Source organism: Rhinatrema bivittatum, chromosome 8, assembly GCF_901001135.1.
Source record: "Rhinatrema bivittatum chromosome 8, aRhiBiv1.1, whole genome shotgun sequence".
Taxonomy (NCBI): domain Eukaryota; kingdom Metazoa; phylum Chordata; class Amphibia; order Gymnophiona; family Rhinatrematidae; genus Rhinatrema; species Rhinatrema bivittatum.
In genome coordinates, this window is record NC_042622.1 from 89,698,787 (window position 1) to 89,718,615 (window position 19,829).

The 19,829-nt window shown below is 50.6% G+C and overlaps 1 protein-coding gene across 3 annotated transcripts in view; it reads right to left on the reverse strand.

Moving 5' to 3' along the window:
- Nucleotides 1-19,829, reverse strand: part of CCDC180 (coiled-coil domain containing 180) — a 597,826-nt gene that overhangs the window by 533,675 nt on the left and 44,322 nt on the right. For all 3 annotated transcript variants that reach the window (XM_029611950.1, XM_029611952.1, XM_029611951.1), the window contains one exon: nucleotides 623-711. In XM_029611950.1, the coding sequence (XP_029467810.1) occupies nucleotides 623-711 (89 nt within the window). The remainder of the gene's footprint in view (nucleotides 1-622; nucleotides 712-19,829) is intronic.

Consider the following 19,829-nt stretch of genomic DNA (forward strand, 5'->3'; position numbering starts at 1 on the left):
CTAGGTTATGTACAGTGTCTCTGTCTCCATCTGCTGGTAGGGATGCAAAACTCAGTAGTCTGGACTGATCTGGGTACATAAAGGAAATGTTGATTTTGTGTAGAAATGTCTAAAGTGTGTTTTGGTGTCATTTTCTTTCCTAAAAAGTGCAGGAAGATGCAATATAGTGCAAGGGCGTGTAGGTAAACTTTTACACTCTCATCTTTTGTACATGACTTTCAGCTGGTAGCTGAGCCCTTTAAATAGTGTGTATGCTAAAAAGTTAACACTTGTTCCAAGGTGGGTGTTAAATTGTAGGCCTCAGTGAGCACATGATAAATACTGCATGAAGGAGGGTATGCCATGCAATTTTCCATGTGCTGCTAAAGCCTAATTAGCATCTGATGTTCTTTAATTTACATGCTCATGCTCAAATGCACTAATTTTAGCATGTACTTGTTAATGTTTTGAGGGATTGGTTTAGTGTTCATAATAGGATCTTAGAGCATAGCACACTATCCTGCATACATGCTAAACACCCTAAATGTGCATGCTAAGCTTTAGTGCATAGGCCCCAATACATTTGTGTATATGCCAGATTCTGGAATAGAATTTACAATGTTTAAATTATTTTTAAACTTACCAATAACATCAGCCAGGCCTCTGACTTCACGAGCTGCAATCTCAGCTTCACTTTCTTGCGTTTTCTGATTTACAGCTGTCATAAATTCCCTGGATTATAAAATAGATAGAATGCTATTTTTTTTTCATTTTCTACATTCATTAGAATCTCCAGGGCTACAACATTAGTATAAATATGGTTTGCATATGCCATGTGACCAAGTCAGGCTTTATTAGTACATGAATTTGTAAGATTCACCTGCATAAACAGCACGGACAGTGTCCTATGTGTCTTCCTGCAGTTCTTGAACTCCTGGATCATCAGGGGGTGCTGAACTCTACATTTATAGAAACTATAGTTGACAAGGTCTCCTTCTCATTTTATCATATTAGCCTAGCCATTAATCAACTAAAGAAACTGGGAGTTCCATATTCAAAAGCATTTAGCTGGATAACTCAGAAGTTATCCAACTAAATGAAGATTTGGGCACTATCTGGCTAGAATTTAGCTGGAAACTAAGGTAGCTGGCTAGAATTTAGTCAGATAAGTTAGGGACATTCCAGAAACGTAAGTGGGAGGACTTGAGTTAGCCGGATAAATTATCTGGCTAAGTCCAGTATTCAGAGTTAGCCAGATAACTTATCCAGGTATCTCTGGTCAGCCCATAGATCTGTTCTAAAGTTAACTGGATATAGTCAGCGGCTGCACTACCGAATATATCTGACTATCCTAAAGTTAGCCAAATATGTTTATCGGGCTAACTTTAGGAAAGATCTACAGAGTGGCCAGAATTATCCAACTAATTCTGAATATTGGAGTTAGCTGAATAACTTATCCAGCTAACTCAGTTTCTCCTCATTATGTCCATTCCCCTCCCATCACTTAGCCAGATAAATACTTTAATTTAGTGGCAGCCACCGACCGTGGCTGAATATTTAAAACACGCCACTTATGCATCCTATTTTTTCTGTTGGATTCATTTACAAGAATGAGAGGGGGGATGGGGGGTGATTTTCCTTTGGGGGGTTTATGTATAAAAGTTTGTCTTCAAACAAATGACTGTACATGGTTGATGATTTGACATGCTTCAAAGTCATGTACGTCAAATATTTGTGATGTTTTTTCTAATAAACAGTTTTACATATAAACAGGTTTGCTTACCATAAACAATGTTTTCCGTAGATAGCAGATGAATTAGCCATGCTGCCTGGGTACGTCCTCCGTGCCACTAGGTGGCGGAGCTCTCCAAGATCATCCAAAGTCTTTTGGTGAGGTGTTCCTTCCTGCCGTCCCTCTGCCTCCTCGAGGCTCCTCAGTCTGTGTCAAAGCAAGACGATATGCAATGCTGGAACCGTCCGGGGAGGCGGGAGGGTCAGCACGGCTAATTCATCTGCTATCTACGGAAAACACTGTTTGTAAGCAAACCTGCTTTTTTCCATAGATAAGCAGCTGAATTAGCCATGCTGTCTGGGAGTCTCCAGCTTACATATTGAGCGTATTAAGCCATGCGAGTGTTTGTAGGTAAGTTATCGCTCAATACAGAATAAGAGGCAGACAGTTCTTATAAGTTTGTCGAATTAGTTAAAGAAATGTTCTTTTGGAGGATTATCCGCTCCATCCTTGTGTCATCCCCCACCTGTTTGTCTAAGAAGTAGAAGATGTGTAGCGAAGACTATGTGGCTGCTTTGCAGATATCCAAGAGAGACACATCATGGAGGTGAGCAACGGAAGCAGCCATTGCACGAACTTGTGTGCTTTGGGTGTGGAAGATAGGGATTCCGAACATTTTTGATAGCAGAAATGTATACAGTTGGAAAGCCAGGATGATAATAGACATGTGAATCGTGTGATCGATCGTCTTAACGATCAATTTCGGCTGGGAGGGGGAGGGAATCGGATCGTTGCCGTTTGGGTTTTTTAAAAATCGTGAAAATCGAAAACCGGCACACTAAAACATCCCTAAAACCCACCCCGACCCTTTAAAATAAATCCCCCACCCCCCAAAATGCCTTAAATTACCTGGGGTCCAGTGGGGGGGAGGGCGGGAAAACCGGCACACTAAAACAACCCTAAAACCCACCCCGACCCTTTAAAATAAATCCCCCACCCTCCCGAACCCCCCCCAAATGCCTTAAATTACCTGGGGTCCAGAGAAAGGGTCCCGGTGTGATCGTTTACTCTCGGACCTCCGGTGCTTGTAGAAATGGCGCCGGCGCTACCTTTGCCTTGTCATATGACAGGTCAAAGGTAGCGCCGGCGCCATTTTGTTTTTTGTCCCCCGAGGTCAGGAGCGTAGGAGATCGCTCCCGGACCCCCGCTGGACCCCCAGGGACTTTTGGCCAGCTTGGGGGGGCCTCCTGACCCCTACAAGACTTGCCAAAAGTCCAGCGGGGGTCCGGAACGACCTCCTGCAGTCGACCTCCTGCAGTCGAATCGTGTTGTCTATGGCCGGCGCCATTTTGCGCAAAATGGCGCCGGCCGTAGACAACATGATTCGACTGCAGGAGGTCGTTCCGGACCCCCGCTGGACTTTTGGCAAGTCTTGTGGGGGTCAGGAGGCCCCCCCAAGCTGGCCAAAAGTCCCTGGGGGTCCAGCGGGGGTCCGGGAGCGATCTCCTGCCGCGAATCGTTTTTCCGTACGGAAAAACCAAAGGTAGCGCCGGCGACATTTCTACAAGCACCGGAGGTCCGAGAGTGGAAGATCACAGCGGGACCCTTCCTCTGGACCCCAGGTAATTTAAGGCATTTTGGGGGGGTTCGGGAGGGTGGGGGATTTATTTTAAAGGGTCGGGGTGGGTTTTAGGGTTTTTTTAGTGTGCCGGTTTTTTCGCCCTCCCCCTTCCCCCGATTTACGATTTTTTGACGATAAATCGGGGGAATTGTTATTGTATCGAGGCTCTAACGATTTTTGACGATTTAAAATATATCGGACGATATTTTAAATCGTCAAAAAACGATTCACATCCCTAGATGATAATGTTCTTTTGGAAACAGGAAGTCCTGGCGCATTTGGATTGAAGGAGAGGAAGAGTTGTGAGGCTCTGTTAGTAGAGTGAGTACGTTTTGTATATTACGCAAGAGCATGTTTACAGTCCAATGAATGAAGACGCTGCTCGCTGTCATTTGCGTGCGGTTCAGTACGAAATGTTGATAGGGTTATGGTTTGGTTTAAGTGAAAGGTGGAGATTACTTTAGGAAGAAAATTAGGGTGCGTACATAGTGTAACTGTTGCGCGCCCCGTCCCACGCACTGGCCTGCTCACCTTCATGGTTCCACAGCGGGTCCCGGGACAACCTCCCTCGTGGTAGTTGCCAGTCCTGCCAGGCCCTGGCGTCCTGCAGCGGCGGTCGCCGGGCCTCATGCCGAGGTTCGGCGTCCTCGGCCATGTTGGCCACACCCATGCACGCGTGTGGACTGCCCGGACTTATGTAGGGTCAAGGGTGGGTCCTAGCTCCGCAGCGCGCCCTGATTGATCCCCCAATACAAGGAAGTTCCTGTCTCTGCTTCCTTGCCTTGTCAATCAGGTCGGTTTGTTCTGAGATTGCCTCTGCGCTTGTACTTGTTCCTGCTTGTCCTAGTCTCGTTCCAGGATCCTTCTGTTCCAGTTCTGTTCCTGACTTGTTCCTGCATCCTAGTTCCTGTTCCTGCTTGTTCCTGTGTTCGTCTGTCTGTCTGTCTATCCAGGTAGTACCCTCAGACTGTCTTACTGGTACTGACCTCAGCTTGTTCTTGACCTGCCTGCTTGCCTGCCGCCTGCCTCAAAGACCACATCCTTTTCCTGATCTGCCTGCTTGCCTGCCGCCTGCCTCAAGACTTCAGCCTGCCTTTGACCTCATCTGACCTCCGGTACTTGACCTCTGCTTTGCTGACCATTCCTCGGACTGACCTCTGGCATTGACCTTTGCCTGCCTGACCTCGTCTCCAGATTCTGACTCTGTTCCTCGCCTTGTCATCACCAACTTTGTTCTGGTTCTCCTGTTCCAACCAGCAACCATCTCTGAACCCGATCGCACTCCCCCTGTCTCCGTGGGCACGCCGGACTTTCACTCTCCTTGGAGACCCTGCGAGGCCCACCTAAGTCCAAGCGGCCCAGGTCCCTACGGGCTCCTCCCAGGGGGAGCTCAAGCTTCCAGTGGTGAAGCTCTTCCCAGCCTCTGTCTCCTCCAGTGCTCCGCCCCCTGAGGGCAGTTACCTCCTGTACCCTCTCAGGAGACATTCCAACCCTGTCCCAGGACAAGAGTCTACCCCCAAGTGCAACAGGTTGCCAAGGCCATGGACTTGGCGGAGTCTCCCGCCTCCAGGGCCCTACCAGGACTGGCTGCCACAGTGAAACAACATCATCAAGCTTTAGAGACGCTGGCCTCTTCGGTGGAATAAATGTGCTCTCAGCTACAAGATACAGCAATGGTCAACCCGGTGGGCCTCTCGGCCACTATGCTTCTCAAAGCAACACTGGCACTTCCTGCACCCTACAGGTATAATGGGGATCCACACTCCTGTCGTGGTTTTCTTAATCAGTGCCTTATGCAGTTTGCACTACAACCCTCATTGTTTTTGAAGGAGATTGTTAAAGTCACCTTCATTCTGTCTCGTTTAGAAGGGAAGGCTTTGGCATGGGCCTCTCCCTTATGGGAACGTTCTAATCCCATCCTCTCCAAGCTATACGACTTCATTGCCCTCTTCAAGCAGACCTTCAGGGACCCAGGTCGTATGGCTAACGCTAGTCATAACTTACTCCACCTCCGTCAAGGGTCATAGACCTCTCCGAATACACGGTGGAGTTTTGGATCTTGGCCACAGAACTTGGGTGGCAAGAAGATTGTCTGCAAGCCATCTTCCTAGATGGACTCTCCTGTGCTCTGAAAGATGAGCTCTCTGTCCGTGAGACTCCCACGTCTCTTGAAGACTAGATCTCTCTTGCCGGAAAGACTGATCAGTGCCTCCGGCAAAGATGCCTAGAAGTAAAGGCTCCTCGCCCCCCTCCAGTACGCCCCACAAGTGCACCCTGCACTCCAGCGAAGACTCCTGCACCATCACCTTCCTCCATGGTAGAACCGATGGAGGTGAATCATGGGTGATTGTCTCTGACCGAAAATCTCCATCGGCGAAAGGAGGGGCTCTGCCTTTACTGTGGCACTCCTGGACATCGTCTACAGTTTTGCCCCGTCCGTCCGGGAAACTGCAACGCCTGAGCCCAGCGGGGGTCCCGAGCTTGGGCGCAACTGTTTCTGGCCCTCAACTCTTGCTTCCTGTATCCTTGGGCATCAAGGCATCATCTTTGCGACCACTGATCTCATTGATACCGGAGCAAGCCGTAGTTTCATTATGGACGCCATCATCAAACTCTTGAAGATACCTCTCCAACCCCTTGAGGTGAGTCTTCGTATTGCCTCCATTCAGGGAGAACATCTTCCAGGTCTCATTACTCACCAGACAGTGGCTATCCATCTCACTGTAGGTACCCTCCATGAGGAAGAGACATCCTTCTACATCCTAAAACGCTCAACCCATCCGGTAATCCAAAATGAGTGGGATCTTAACCACATGAAGATGAACCCCTCAATCCTCACACCAAGCCTCAAACACTCACCAAACCCGCACATAAGCCAAGGAAGAAGAGTACTTTCTCACTCGTAGCAAGGTGGCAATCACCACAGTGGCATATCAATTCTTCAGCAACTGAGCCCTCTCAAGGGTCATTGTTGCATCCGTCGGTCTCAGACGGCTTCGACCCTTATGCCTCAGCTTTTTCTCTGCTCTCCCCGCTAGCCTTGGGAAGATGGCTACTGCCACATCTGCAAGCCGCATTCTCCGGCGTCCCCGCAACGGCTATGGCAAAGCCTCAAGCCATGTTTCTCCTTAGGGCCTCCTAGGGTGCCAAAAGTCCAGTGGGGGTCTTGCCACTATGTCATACGGGCGACCGTCGCCCGTATGACATAGTGAGGGCAAAGGTAGCGCCGGCGCCATTTTGAAGATTGGCAATACGGCCCGCGTGCAGGAGGTCGCTCCTGGACCCCCGCTGGACTTTTGGCAAGTCTTGTGGGGGTCAGGAGGCCCCCCCAAGCTGGCCAAAAGCCCCTGGGGGTCCAGCGGGGGTCTGGGGGCGATCTCCTGCACGCGTGATGTCGGGAGCTAGGAACCAAAATGGCGCCGGCGCTACCTTTGCCCAGTCACATGATAAGGGCAAAGGGCCACCGGCGCCATTTCTCTTATCGCCGTCGTGGCCAGAGAGAGGGAGATCGCGCCGGGACCCCCCCACTGGACCCCAGGTAATTTAAAACATTTTGGGGGGTTCGGGAGGGTGGGGGATTTGTTTTAAAGGTTCGGGGTGGGTTTTAGGGTTTTTTTGGTGTGCCGGTTTTCCCGCGCCCTATTTAACGATACAATACAAATGCCCCTGACGATAAATCGGGGGCATTTGTATTGTATCGTGCACTCTAACGATTTTGGACAATTTTAAAATTATCTGACGATAATTTTAATCGTTCAAAAACAATTCACATCCCTAGTGAGTAATCTAATTCTCAGTCTGTCTCACCTACAGCTCTGTCATGCTGAGAAACCTACAGCTGGATCTCCCTATACCATCTTGGTGAGACGGGTTCCCTCTGCTGAGGGTCCCTGGACTGCTACCTCTGGATCACCTCACTACTGCCACCTCTGGTGGTATACATCAGCTGTACAATAAAAGACAAAACTCTGTGTTTGTGCATCCTGAGTCTAGCCTAGAACTGTGGTTCCCCACGGGGCTCCTCCCCTTGGGCGTGGTCATGTTCCACAGTACCCAAGAATCCATTCAAACATCTCAAAACCATAACAGATTGCTAACTCCATGGATTCAGCTCAGCTCACCACACTGCAGGCCATTCCAGGCCTGGCCAAGCGAATCTCCGAACAGCAGAACGCGCTGGAGAATTTGACTGCTGCACTTAACCAGCTGCACGCACAGATGAATTCACCAACCACCACAGTTAAAGAAATTACACCGCCAGAAGTGACGGTCAAGACAATTGTACCTCTATCTGCTCCAACACACTTCTCAGGGGAAGTTTGGAAATGTAGAGGATTTATCAACCAGTGTTGCATGCACTTTTCCCTGCAACCTAATCATTTTCCTACAGCCTATGCCAAGACCACCTACATCTTATCTTATCTGGATGGAAGAGCGCTGGCTTGGGCCTCTTCGCTGTGGGAGCGCGATGATCCTATCCTACATGATCTTGCCAGGTTCCTTGATCTGTTCAGATCAGTTTTTAATGACCCTGCCCGGCACACAACTGCAGGATCTTCGTTGGTTCACCTGAAGCAAGGTAATAAACCTTTATCAGACTTCGCCATAGAATTCAAGACACTGGCATCTGAATTACATTGGGACCCTAAATGCCTGAGGACCCTCTTCTTTGAAGGACTGAACTCTCGTTTGAAAGACGAGCTGGCAGCTCGTGAGATGCCTGAGACCTTGGCTGAACTGGTGAAGTTGGCAACAAGGATTGATCGCCGACTTCGTGACAAGGTTCAAGAGACCAAGACTCCCAGAAGACCCCTTCAGGGCGAAACTCAAGTTAAGTCTACACCCAGGCCTGTTCCCTCGGGTCCGGCTGCTGGCGAAGAAGAACCAATGCAATTAACCCGCAGTCACATGACATCAAAAGAGAGAAGAACTCGGAAGAGGTTGGGATTATGCATGTATTGTGGACAAGCTGGCCATGCTGTACAAACATGCCCTATATGTCCTAAATCCTGCGGGAGGACTCTTCTTAGGTCTAACTGCACCCTCTCCTCCACTCTCTCTTCCTGTATCCTTAATCTGTGGACCCTTAGAATACCAGACTCTTGCCCTAGTGGACTCAGGGGCAGGAGGCAACTTCATTTTGAAACGACTAGTGGAGCACTTGTGGATTCCTACCACCACCATGACGTCTCCACTACTCCTATCTTCAATTCACGGGGAGCCCTTACCGGGCGAAGTAACCCAGCTCACCGAACTAGTGAGTTTACAGACCGGTGCTCTCCATTCAGAGACTACCTCCTTCTTTATACTAGAGAAGGCCATGCACCCTGTAGTAATGGGGCTACCCTGGCTCCAGCAGCATATGCCTCAATTCAATTGGGCCACTCTGGAGCTTTCATGTTGGGGTCCAGATTGCCATGGTAAATGTCTGATGGAGGTCTCTCCTATACCCTGCATGCCAACTACCCCACTGATGCCTGGGTTGCCGCCTCAGTATGCATCTTTTCAATATGTATTTTCCAAAGAAGCCGCAGATGTACTACCTCTACACAGATCCTACGACTGCGCCATCAATTTGAAGCCTAACACTGAACCACCCAAAGGAAGGGTTTACCCTCTCTCCGTGGTAGAAAATAAAGCTATGTCTGAATACATACAGGAGAACCTTCAGAAAGGCTTCATAAGACCCTCCAAGTCTCCTGCCGGCGCAGGCTTCTTCTTTGTGGGAAAGAAGGATGGAACATTGCGTCCATGCATTGACTACAGAGGTCTAAACGAGATCACTGTGCAAGACCGCTGTCCCTTACCACTCATCTCAGAGCTATTTGATAGACTACAGGGAGCCAAGATATTCTCCAAGCTTGATCTCAAGGGAGCCTATAACCTAGTTCGCATCCACTCTGGCGATAAATGGAAGACTGGCTTCAATACCTGGGATGGGCACTTTGATATCTAGTGATGCCCTTTGGCCTGTGCAATGCCCCGACTGTCTTCCAAAACATGATGAACGACATTCTGCATGATCTACTCTACAAATGTGTCGTTGTGTACTTGGATGACATCTTGATATTTTCCCAGGACATGAACACTCATCTAGAAGATGTCAAAAGTGTGCTGCAAAGACTCCGCGAGAACCGCCTATAAGCCAAGTTGTCAAAATGCGAGTTCCACAAGGAATCAGTGCCTTTTTTAGGGTACATTGTTTCCAACCAAGGTTTCCAAATGAACCCACAGAAGCAGGAGAGCATTCAGAAATGGACAGAACCCACAGGTCTAAAGGCTCTTAGATGATTTCTGGGATTTACCAACTACTACAGAACATTCATCAAGAACTACTTCTCATTAACTGTTCCGCTTACAGCAATGACTAAGAAAGGTGCCAACATTGCCAATTGGTCTACGGAGGCAGTAACAGCATTCCAGAAACTGAAAGACGCCTTCTCGAGCAAGCCATGCCTCCGACATCCATATCTGAACTGGCCCTTCATCGTAGAGGTCGATGCCTCAGAAGTAGGCATGGGGGCCGTGCTAAGCCAGTCCGGTGACTCTAAGACCATACACCCATGTTCTTTTCTCTCCCGACGCTTCTTGCCAGCGGAGAAGAACTACGGCATAGGGGATAAAGAACTACTGGCAATAAAGATGGCATTCGAGGAGTGGCGCCCCTGGCTTGAAGGTGCACAACATCAGATCACAGTTTTCACGGATCACAAAAATCTGGAAGCAGGCGAGATGGTCCCTGTTCTTCAATAGATTTGACTTTATGCTGAAATACCTCCCTGGAGATAAGAACATCAGAGCAGATGCCCTATCTCGCCCATTTCTCTCTGAGGACGTACCTGATGAACCCCAACATATCATCAACCCGAAAAGAGTTATCTTATCAGCTACTCACCCAGTACCTGCGGGTAAAACCATTGTACACAAGAACCTAAGGAAAAAGCTGTTAGCATGGGCTCACGATTCTAAACTAGCTGGACACCCTGGTCAACGCAGAACTCTGGCTAAACTACAGAAGTACTACTGGTGGACCACCATGAAGAAAAATATGTTCTCCTACGTTACTTCTTGTTCCAACTGTGCCAGACAGAAATCGCCACCTAGACGTCCCTGGGGCCTTTTCCAACCTTTGCCAGTACTAGATGAGCCCTGGACTCACATTGCTACAGACTTTGTGGTAGACTTACCACTCTCGGGAGGTAACAACACCATCTGGGTTACAGTGGATCATTTCTCAAAGATGGCTCACTTCATGGCTCTCCCTGGCTTACCCTCAGCCATGGAGCTTGCAAAGCTTTTCATCACTCACATCTTTCGCCTACACAGCATGCCAAAGCACATCGGCTCTGACAGAGGAGCTCAATTTACAGCTAAGTTCTGGAAAGCATTGTGCAAGAAGTTTGATATCTCTCTCGACTTCACCTCTGCATACCATCCTCAGTCAAATGGGCAAACGGAGAGAATGAATAGGACACTCAAGCAGTTCATTCATGCCTATGTTGGTACACGACAAAATGACTGGGCTGAACTGTTGCCCTGGGCTGAATTCGCCATCAATTCTCATCCAGCAACATCAACTGGATCAACACCATTTGAAGTGGTCTACGGACGACTACCATTACCACCCTTACCACTTCCACTTTCAGTGTCATCCCCGGCAGCTCAATCTACTGCCAAAGATATCCAACAAAAATAGACTAAAACTAAAGAGATGCTTCGTAAAGCAGGACAAAGAGCAAAGAAAGGCTATGATGCTCACCACTGCACGGCTCCAGAATTCCAGCCTGGTGACAAAGTCTGGCTGTCTACAAAACATCTAAGACTCAAGCTACCAATTAGGGATGTGAATCGTTTTTTGACGATTTAAAATATCGTCCGATATATTTTAAATCGTCAAAAATCGTTAGAAGCACGAGACAATAGGAATTCCCCCGATTTATCGTCAAAAATCATAAATCGGGGGAAGGGGGAGGGGAAGGGGGAGGGCGGAAAAACTGGCATACTAAAACAACCCTAAAACCCACCCCGACCCTTTAAAATAAATCCCCCACCCTCCCGAACCCCCCCAAAATGCTTTAAATTACCTGGGGTCCAGTGGGGAGATCCCGGTGTGATCTTCCACTCTCGGGCCACGTCTGCGTTAATGGCGCCGGCGCTATTTCGGTTCCTGTCCCCCGACGTCAAGAGCGCAGAAGATCGCTCCCGGACCCCCTCTGGGCCCCCAGGGACTTTTGGCCAGCTTAGGGGGGGCTCCTGACCCCCACAAGACTTGCCAAAAGTCCAGCGGGGGTCCGGGAACGACCTCCTGCAGTCAAATCGTGTTGCCGTACGGCCGGCACCATTTTGCGCAAAATGGCGCCGGCCGTACGGCAACACGATTCGACTGCAGGAGGTCGTTCCCGGACCCCCGCTGGACTCCCAGGGACTTTTGGCCAGCTTGGGGGGGCCTCCTGACCCCCACAAGACTTGCGAAAAGTCCAGCGGGGGTCCGGAACGACCTCCTGCAGTCGAATCGTGTTGCCGTACGGCCGGCGCCATTTTTGCACAAAATGGCGCCGGCCGTATGGCAACACGATTCGACCGCAGGAGGTCATTCCCGGACCCCCGCAGGACCCCCAGGGACTTTTGGCCAGCTTGTGGGGGCCTCCTGACCCCCACAAGACTTGCCAAAAGTCCAGCGGGGGTCCGGAACGACCTCCTGCAGTCGAATCGTGTTGCACAAAATGGCGCCGGCCGTACGGCAACACGATTCGACTGCAGGAGGTCGTTCCGGACCCCCGCTGGACTTTTGGCAAGTCTTGTGGGGGTCAGGAGGCCCCCCCAAGCTGGCCAAAAGTCCCTGGGGGTCCAGCGGGGGTCCGGGAGCAATTTCCTACGCTCCTGACGTCGGGGGACAAAAAACAAAATGGCGCCGGCGCTACCTTTGACCTGTCATATGACAGGGCAAAGGTAGCGCCGGCGCCATTTCTACAACGCACCGCAGGCCCGAGAGTAAAAGATCACACCGGGACCCCTGCTCTGGACCCCAGGTAATTTAAGGCATTTTGGGGGGGTTCGGGAGGGTGGGGGATTTATTTTAAAGGGTCGTGGTGGGTTTTAGGGATGTTTTAGTGTGCCGGTTTTCCCGCCCTCCCCCGATTTACGATTTACACGATATTTACAAAAACAAAACCGCGACGATCCGATTCCCTCCCCCCCCAGCCGAAATCGATCGTTAAGACGATCGATCACACGATTCACATCTCTAGCTACCATCAGCTCGTTTTGCTCCACGCTTCATTGGATCCTTAACCGTACAGTCTGAAACTCCCACCAGCAATGAAGATTCATAATGCATTCCATGTCTTACTACAGAAACTGCTAGTCCTTAGGGAGTTCTCCACCAGGACACCTGAACCTACACCTATAGATGCAGAAGAAGACACTGAATACAAGGTATACGCTATCCTTGATGTGAGAAAGAGAGGCAGAGTATGAGAATACCTCTTGTCATGGGAGGGTTATGGACCTGAAGAAAACTCTTGGGAACCTTTGGCAAATATCATGGATAAAGAGATGCTTCAGCAATACCACAGAACGCATCCTCAGAAACCAAGACCAGGTAGGAGGTCTGGAGGGGGCCCTTTGAAAGGGGGTACTTAAGAACATAAGAACATAAGTGTTGCAGTCCCGGTCGCTAGGCTAGCGACCGGGTCCTTACCTTTCTCCTGCCTCCCCCGGTCTCGCTGCAATCCGTTGCTCCTGGGGCCTGCAGGGCCGCATGGCAGCGTCTCTCTCCACGTGGAGACGCTGCCGAAGGACGATTCTGACTCCTCCCACTGCCAGGCAACGCGCGCGCGTGAGCAGGGGGCTCTTAAAGGTCCAGCACCCGGAAGTGCTGAACCGCCCTGTTCCTGACGTCAGACGCTGGCTGGCTATTTAAACCATCGTCTGACTTCCTTGCTTTGCCTTTGCAACGAGGTCGCTCTCCTGAGTGCTTAGTTGCTTCCCAGCGTTGCTTTCAGCCTTGGTTCCTGCTTGTTCCAGCCGTGCCTTGCTTCCAGCTCTGGTTCCTGCTTGTTCCAGCCGTGCCTTGCTTCCAGCTCTGGTTCCTGCTTGTTCCAGCCGTGCCTTGCTTCCAGCTCTGGTTCCTGCTTGTTCCAGCCGTGCCTTGCTTCCAGCTCCGGTTCCAGCTTGTTCCAGCCGTGCCTTGCTTCCAGCCCTGGTTTCCTGCTTGTTCCAGCCGTGCCTTGCTTCCAGCTCCGGTTCCAGCTTGTCCCAGCCGTGCCTTGCTTCCAGGTCAGGTTCTGTTTGGTCCTGCTGTGCCTTGGCTCCAGCTCTGGGCTCTACTTGCTGTCTACATATCCTGACTCCAGCTCCGGTTCCTGATTCTCCTTTGTCTTCAGCCAGCCACGAACCTTGGTCTTCTTCACGATTCTCCTTTGTCTTCAGCCAGCCACGAACCTTGGTCTTCTTCACGATTCTCCTTTGTCTTCAGCCAGCCACGAACCTTGGTCTTCTTCACGATTCTCCTTTGTCTTCAGCCAGCCACGAACCTTGGTCTTCTTCACGATTCTCCTTTGTCTTCTGCCAGCCTCGAACCTTGGACTCATTCACGATTCTCCTAAGTCCCAGCGACTCGGACCCCTACGGGCTCCTCCTGGGGGGGTCTTGGGTTTCCAGGGTGAAGACGCCATCAGTCCGCTCCAGCTGAGTGCCGCCTCCCGGCTTATTAACTCCTGTGGACGCTGTCCACCTCAGCCGGCCCAAGGGTCCACTATTGACTTTACTCATAACATAACAGTTTGCAAAGGCCATGGACTCGGCGGACTCCGCTCCTATGCAGGCCATCCCTGGCATGGCCCAAAGAATCCAGCAGCAACAGCAATGTCTGGAAGTCTTGGCTGCTACGGTGGATCACCTAGCCAGTCGCTTGGACGCCAATCCTCCACCGCTGGCACCACTCCCGCCTCCACCGGCGGTTCAAGCTCCCGCACAGACTCAGCTTCCAGCGCCTACTCGATACTCCGGGGATGCCAGATCGTGCAGGGCGTTTTTGAATCAGTGCTTCATCCGCTTCACGTTGCTACCAGGGCAGTTCCCGTCTGATGCCGTCAAGGTAGCATATATTTTGTCTCTGCTCGATGGGAGGGCTATGCTATGGGCCTCTCCCATGTGGGAGAAACAGGACGCCATGCTGCACAACTTGCAGGATTTCGTGACTCACTTCAAACAGACTTTTGATGAGCCAGCTCGTGCTACCACTGCTACCACTGAAATTCTACAGCTACGACAAGGATCCCGCTCTCTGGCGGAGTACGCTATTGAATTTCGTACTCTGGCGATGGAACTCGGCTGGCAGGATGACTGTTTGCGGGGTATTTTCCTGGAAGGTCTTGCAGGTCGTATCAAAGACGAGCTGATGGCTCGCGACCTGCCCCTCACTCTGAACGGGGTGATAGACTTGGCCAGGAGGATTGACCGGCGATTGCAGCAACGAGCTAAGGAGGGTCGAGTTCCTCGTCGGCCTGTCTCATTGGCACCCTCCTTCTCCAGGTCTCTGACTGTACCTCACAAGACACCATCAGCCTCCCACAGCTCCTCAGAGGAACCTATGCAGCTTGGACGGGCACCGCTAACCGAGGAGGAGAAGACACGACGCCGCACTCTGGGCCTGTGCTTATACTGCGGCACTAAGGGTCATTTCCTGGGTCAATGTCCTGCGAGACCGGGAAATGCTCGAGTCTAGGGAGAGATGAGGAGGTTCCCCTAGGCTATGTTAATGCTACTCCTCAATGTACAGTTCCTATAACGCTGGAATATCCAGGTGGCTCCCTTCAGACTCTAGCTTTCATTGATTCCGGAGCCGGAGGGAACTTTATCTGGAGAGAACTGGTACACCAATTAGGACTACCTACTAAGCGCCGGATACCTCCGTTACGGGTTACCTCTATCCGGGGAACCCCTCTACCTGGATCCATTTCTGAAACCACGATGCCTCTCACTTTACGGACGGGAGTGCTTCACACTGAGACAATCTCCTTTTTGCTATTGGATAAATCGGTGCACCCTGTGGTCCTGGGACTTCCTTGGTTGCAACAACATGCTCCGGTGATCCATTGGGACTCTCTCCAAATTGCGCAATGGAGTCCTTCCTGTTTCCAGAATTGCCTGGATCCCGTTCCTAGACCGGAGATATTACTCTCTCACTCTGCCCTGGACCTTCCTTTGCCGTACCAGGATTACGCTGACGTATTCTCCAAACAAAAAGCTGAACTGCTTCCATGCCATCGGCCCTTCGACTGTGCCATTGATTTACTACCTGGTTCCACTCCCCCGCGGGGTAGGGTATACCCTCTTTCTCTGCCAGAAACCCATGCAATGTCAGACTACATTACGGAGAATCTTGCCAAAGGGTTCATTCGCCCTTCGCACTCTCCTGCAGGAGCAGGATTCTTTTTTGTGTCCAAAAAAGATGGCTCCCTCCGGCCGTGCATAGACTATCGAGGTCTGAACTCCATCACTAAGAAAGATCGCTATCCCTTGCCTCTGATCCCAGAACTGCTCGATAGACTTCAGGGGGCCAAGATCTTTACAAAATTGGATTTACGTGGAGCATACAATTTGGTTCGTATTCGTCCCGGTGACGAGTGGAAGACAGCGTTCAACACGTGAGATAGACATTACGAATACTTAGTAATGCCTTTCGGCTTATGTAATGCCCCTGCTGTCTTCCAGAATCTGATGAATGAGGTACTCCGAGAGATGCTTCATTCTTTCGTCATAGTGTACCTTGATGACGTTCTGATCTATTCCCAAGATCTCTCCTCCCATCGCCAACACGTCAAACAGGTCTTATAGGCTCTAAGAGACAATCATCTATACGCTAAATTTGAAAAATGTCAGTTTGAGCGCGAGTCGCTTCCGTTCTTGGGATATATTGTTTCCTCGTCCGGTTTCCAGATGGACCCAGAGAAGGTGGCGGCCATTGTCAAATGGCCTCGCCCGTCTGGCCTGAAGGCGCTACAGCGATTCCTTGGATTCGCCAATTTTTACAGGCATTTTATACCACATTACTCCCAGAAGGTAGCTCCTCTCACGGCGCTTACTCGCAAAGGGGTTAACGCTCACGATTGGTCCACTACCGCCTCGGCTGCCTTTGAAGACTTAAAACAAGCATTCCTAGCCGCTTCCTGCCTACGACACCCAGATCCACAACGACCCTTCATCCTGGAGGTCGATGCCTCGAATCTGGCTGTTGGAGCGGTGCTCAGTCAACACGATACTTCGGGCAAATTGATGCCATGTTCTTACTTCTCTAAAAAGTTTTCGCCTGCTGAATGTACTATGGCATCGGAGACAAAGAACTCTTAGCCATCAAGTTGGCCTTCGAGGAGTGGAGGCAATGGCTGGAGGGGGCTAATCATCCGGTGACAGTGTACACTGATCACAAAAATTTATTGTACTTGGCCCAAGCTCAACGACTAAACTCGCGGCAAGCAAGATGGTCACTCTTCTTCAGTCGTTTCAATTTCATCCTCAAGTTTCGACCAGCTGAGAAGAACGTTCGAGCCGATGCTCTATCTCGTACCTATCAGCCGGAAGAAGAGGACGACTCTCCACGAACCATCCTGGATCCTGCCTGTGTTCAAATAACTACCACTTCCATTGCTTCCTCAAGTAAGACTACCGTTCCTAAGAGGCTTCGGAGGAAAGTCTTGTCTTGGGGCCATGACTCCTTGACCGGGGGGCATGCTGGTAGACTAAGAACATTGGATCTTATAAATCGTTTCTATTGGTGGCCTGGTCTTCGACGTGATGTTTCCCTTTACGTGAATTCTTGCCCCACTTGCGCCCTGCAGAAACCGCTTAATGGCCCTCCGAGAGGGTTTCTACAACCGTTACCTATACCCACGGAACCCTGGACACATATTGCTACTGATTTTATGGTGGAACTCCCGCCTTCGCAAGGCAAGACTGTGGTATGGGTCACGGTGGACCGCTTCTCTAAAATGGCTCACTTTGTGCCTTTACCCAAATTACCTTCCGCCACTGAACTGGCTTCTCTGTTCACACACCATGTATTCCGTATTCATGGTCTGCCTCAGGACATTGTATCTGACAGAGGCCCTCAATTCACAGCCAGGTATTGGAAAGCCTTATGCAAAAAATTTAAGATCCAGCTGAGTTTCTCCTCCGCTTTCCACCCGCAAAGTAATGGGCAAACCGAACGCATGAATCGTTCATTAAAGTTGTTCCTACGAGCGTTCATTAACCACAAACAAGATAATTGGGTGGAGCTTTTGCCTTGGGCAGAATTCGCCTATAATAATCAAATACATACGGCGACGGGGAAATCCCCTTTTCAAATTGTGTACGGTAAACAGCTCAAACCACCGTTACCTCTACCAGTACCAACCTCCTCACCAGCTGCTCAATTGACCGCGGACCAATTGAGTAAACTTTGGTCCTCTACTCAACACAGACTTCAGAAAGTCGCACGCACTTCTAAACGCTACTATGATCGACACCGAAAACCGGCATTCGCTTTTCTCCCAGGCGATCGAGTGTGGCTTAGTACAAAGAACATTCATCTGAGGCAACCTTCCAAGAAGCTCTCACCCAAGTTCTGTGGTCCTTTCCGCGTTGCAGAGAGGGTAGGGCTGGTCGCTTACCGTCTACGACTCCCAACCACTTTACGCATTCATGATGTCTTTCACGTCTCCCTCTTAAAACCAGTGATTCTTTCCAGATTCCACCCCAGGCCTCTTGAGGACGCTTCCACCACTACGGATGAGGATCCTACGTTTCAGGTACGAGAGGTCCTGGATGCTCGTTTCGCCAACAGACGTTGGGAATATTTGCTAGCCTGGGAAGGTTGTGGAGACGAAGACAATACGTGGGAGCCTGCCCGCAACATCTTGGACAAGACTCTTCTGCAGCAATATCATCTGGACCATCCTGACAGGCCAAGCCCTCTGAAGAGGGGGCGTAAAAGGGGGGGTACTGTTGCAGTCCCGGTCGCTAGGCTAGCGACCGGGTCCTTACCTTTCTCCTGCCTCCCCCGGTCTCGCTGCAATCCGTTGCTCCTGGGGCCTGCAGGGCCGCATGGCAGCGTCTCTCTCCACGTGGAGACGCTGCCGAAGGACGATTCTGACTCCTCCCACTGCCAGGCAACGCGCGCGCGTGAGCAGGGGGCTCTTAAAGGTCCAGCACCCGGAAGTGCTGAACCGCCCTGTTCCTGACGTCAGACGCTGGCTGGCTATTTAAACCATCGTCTGACTTCCTTGCTTTGCCTTTGCAACGAGGTCGCTCTCCTGAGTGCTTAGTTGCTTCCCAGCGTTGCTTTCAGCCTTGGTTCCTGCTTGTTCCAGCCGTGCCTTGCTTCCAGCTCTGGTTCCTGCTTGTTCCAGCCGTGCCTTGCTTCCAGCTCTGGTTCCTGCTTGTTCCAGCCGTGCCTTGCTTCCAGCTCTGGTTCCTGCTTGTTCCAGCCGTGCCTTGCTTCCAGCTCCGGTTCCAGCTTGTTCCAGCCGTGCCTTGCTTCCAGCCCTGGTTCCTGCTTGTTCCAGCCGTGCCTTGCTTCCAGCTCCGGTTCCAGCTTGTCCCAGCCGTGCCTTGCTTCCAGGTCAGGTTCTGTTTGGTCCTGCTGTGCCTTGGCTCCAGCTCTGGGCTCTACTTGCTGTCTACATATCCTGACTCCAGCTCCGGTTCCTGATTCTCCTTTGTCTTCAGCCAGCCACGAACCTTGGTCTTCTTCACGATTCTCCTTTGTCTTCAGCCAGCCACGAACCTTGGTCTTCTTCACGATTCTCCTTTGTCTTCAGCCAGCCACGAACCTTGGTCTTCTTCACGATTCTCCTTTGTCCTCAGCCAGCCACGAACCTTGGTCTTCTTCACGATTCTCCTTTGTCTTCTGCCAGCCTCGAACCTTGGACTCATTCACGATTCTCCTAAGTCCCAGCGACTCGGACCCCTACGGGCTCCTCCTGGGGGGGTCTTGGGTTTCCAGGGTGAAGACGCCATCAGTCCGCTCCAGCTGAGTGCCGCCTCCCGGCTTATTAACTCCTGTGGACGCTGTCCACCTCAGCCGGCCCAAGGGTCCACTATTGACTTTACTCATAACATAACAATAAGAACATGCCATACTGGGTCAGACCAAGGGTCCATCAAGCCCAGCAACCTGTTTCCAACAGTGGCCAATCCAGGCCATATAAACCTGGCAAGTACCTAAAAACTAAGTCTATTCCATGTTACCGTTGCTAGTAATAGCAGTGGTTATTATCTAAGTCAACTTAATTAATAGCAGGTGATGGACTTCTTCCCCAAGAACATATCCAATCCTTTTTTAAACACAGCTATGCTAACTGCACTAACCACATCTTCTGGCAACAAATTCCAGAGTTTAATTGTGCGTTGAGTGAAAAAGAACTTTCTCCGATTAGTTTTAAATGTGCCACATGCTAACCTCATGAAGTGCCCCCTAGTCTTTCTATTATCCGAAAGAGTAAAAAACCGATT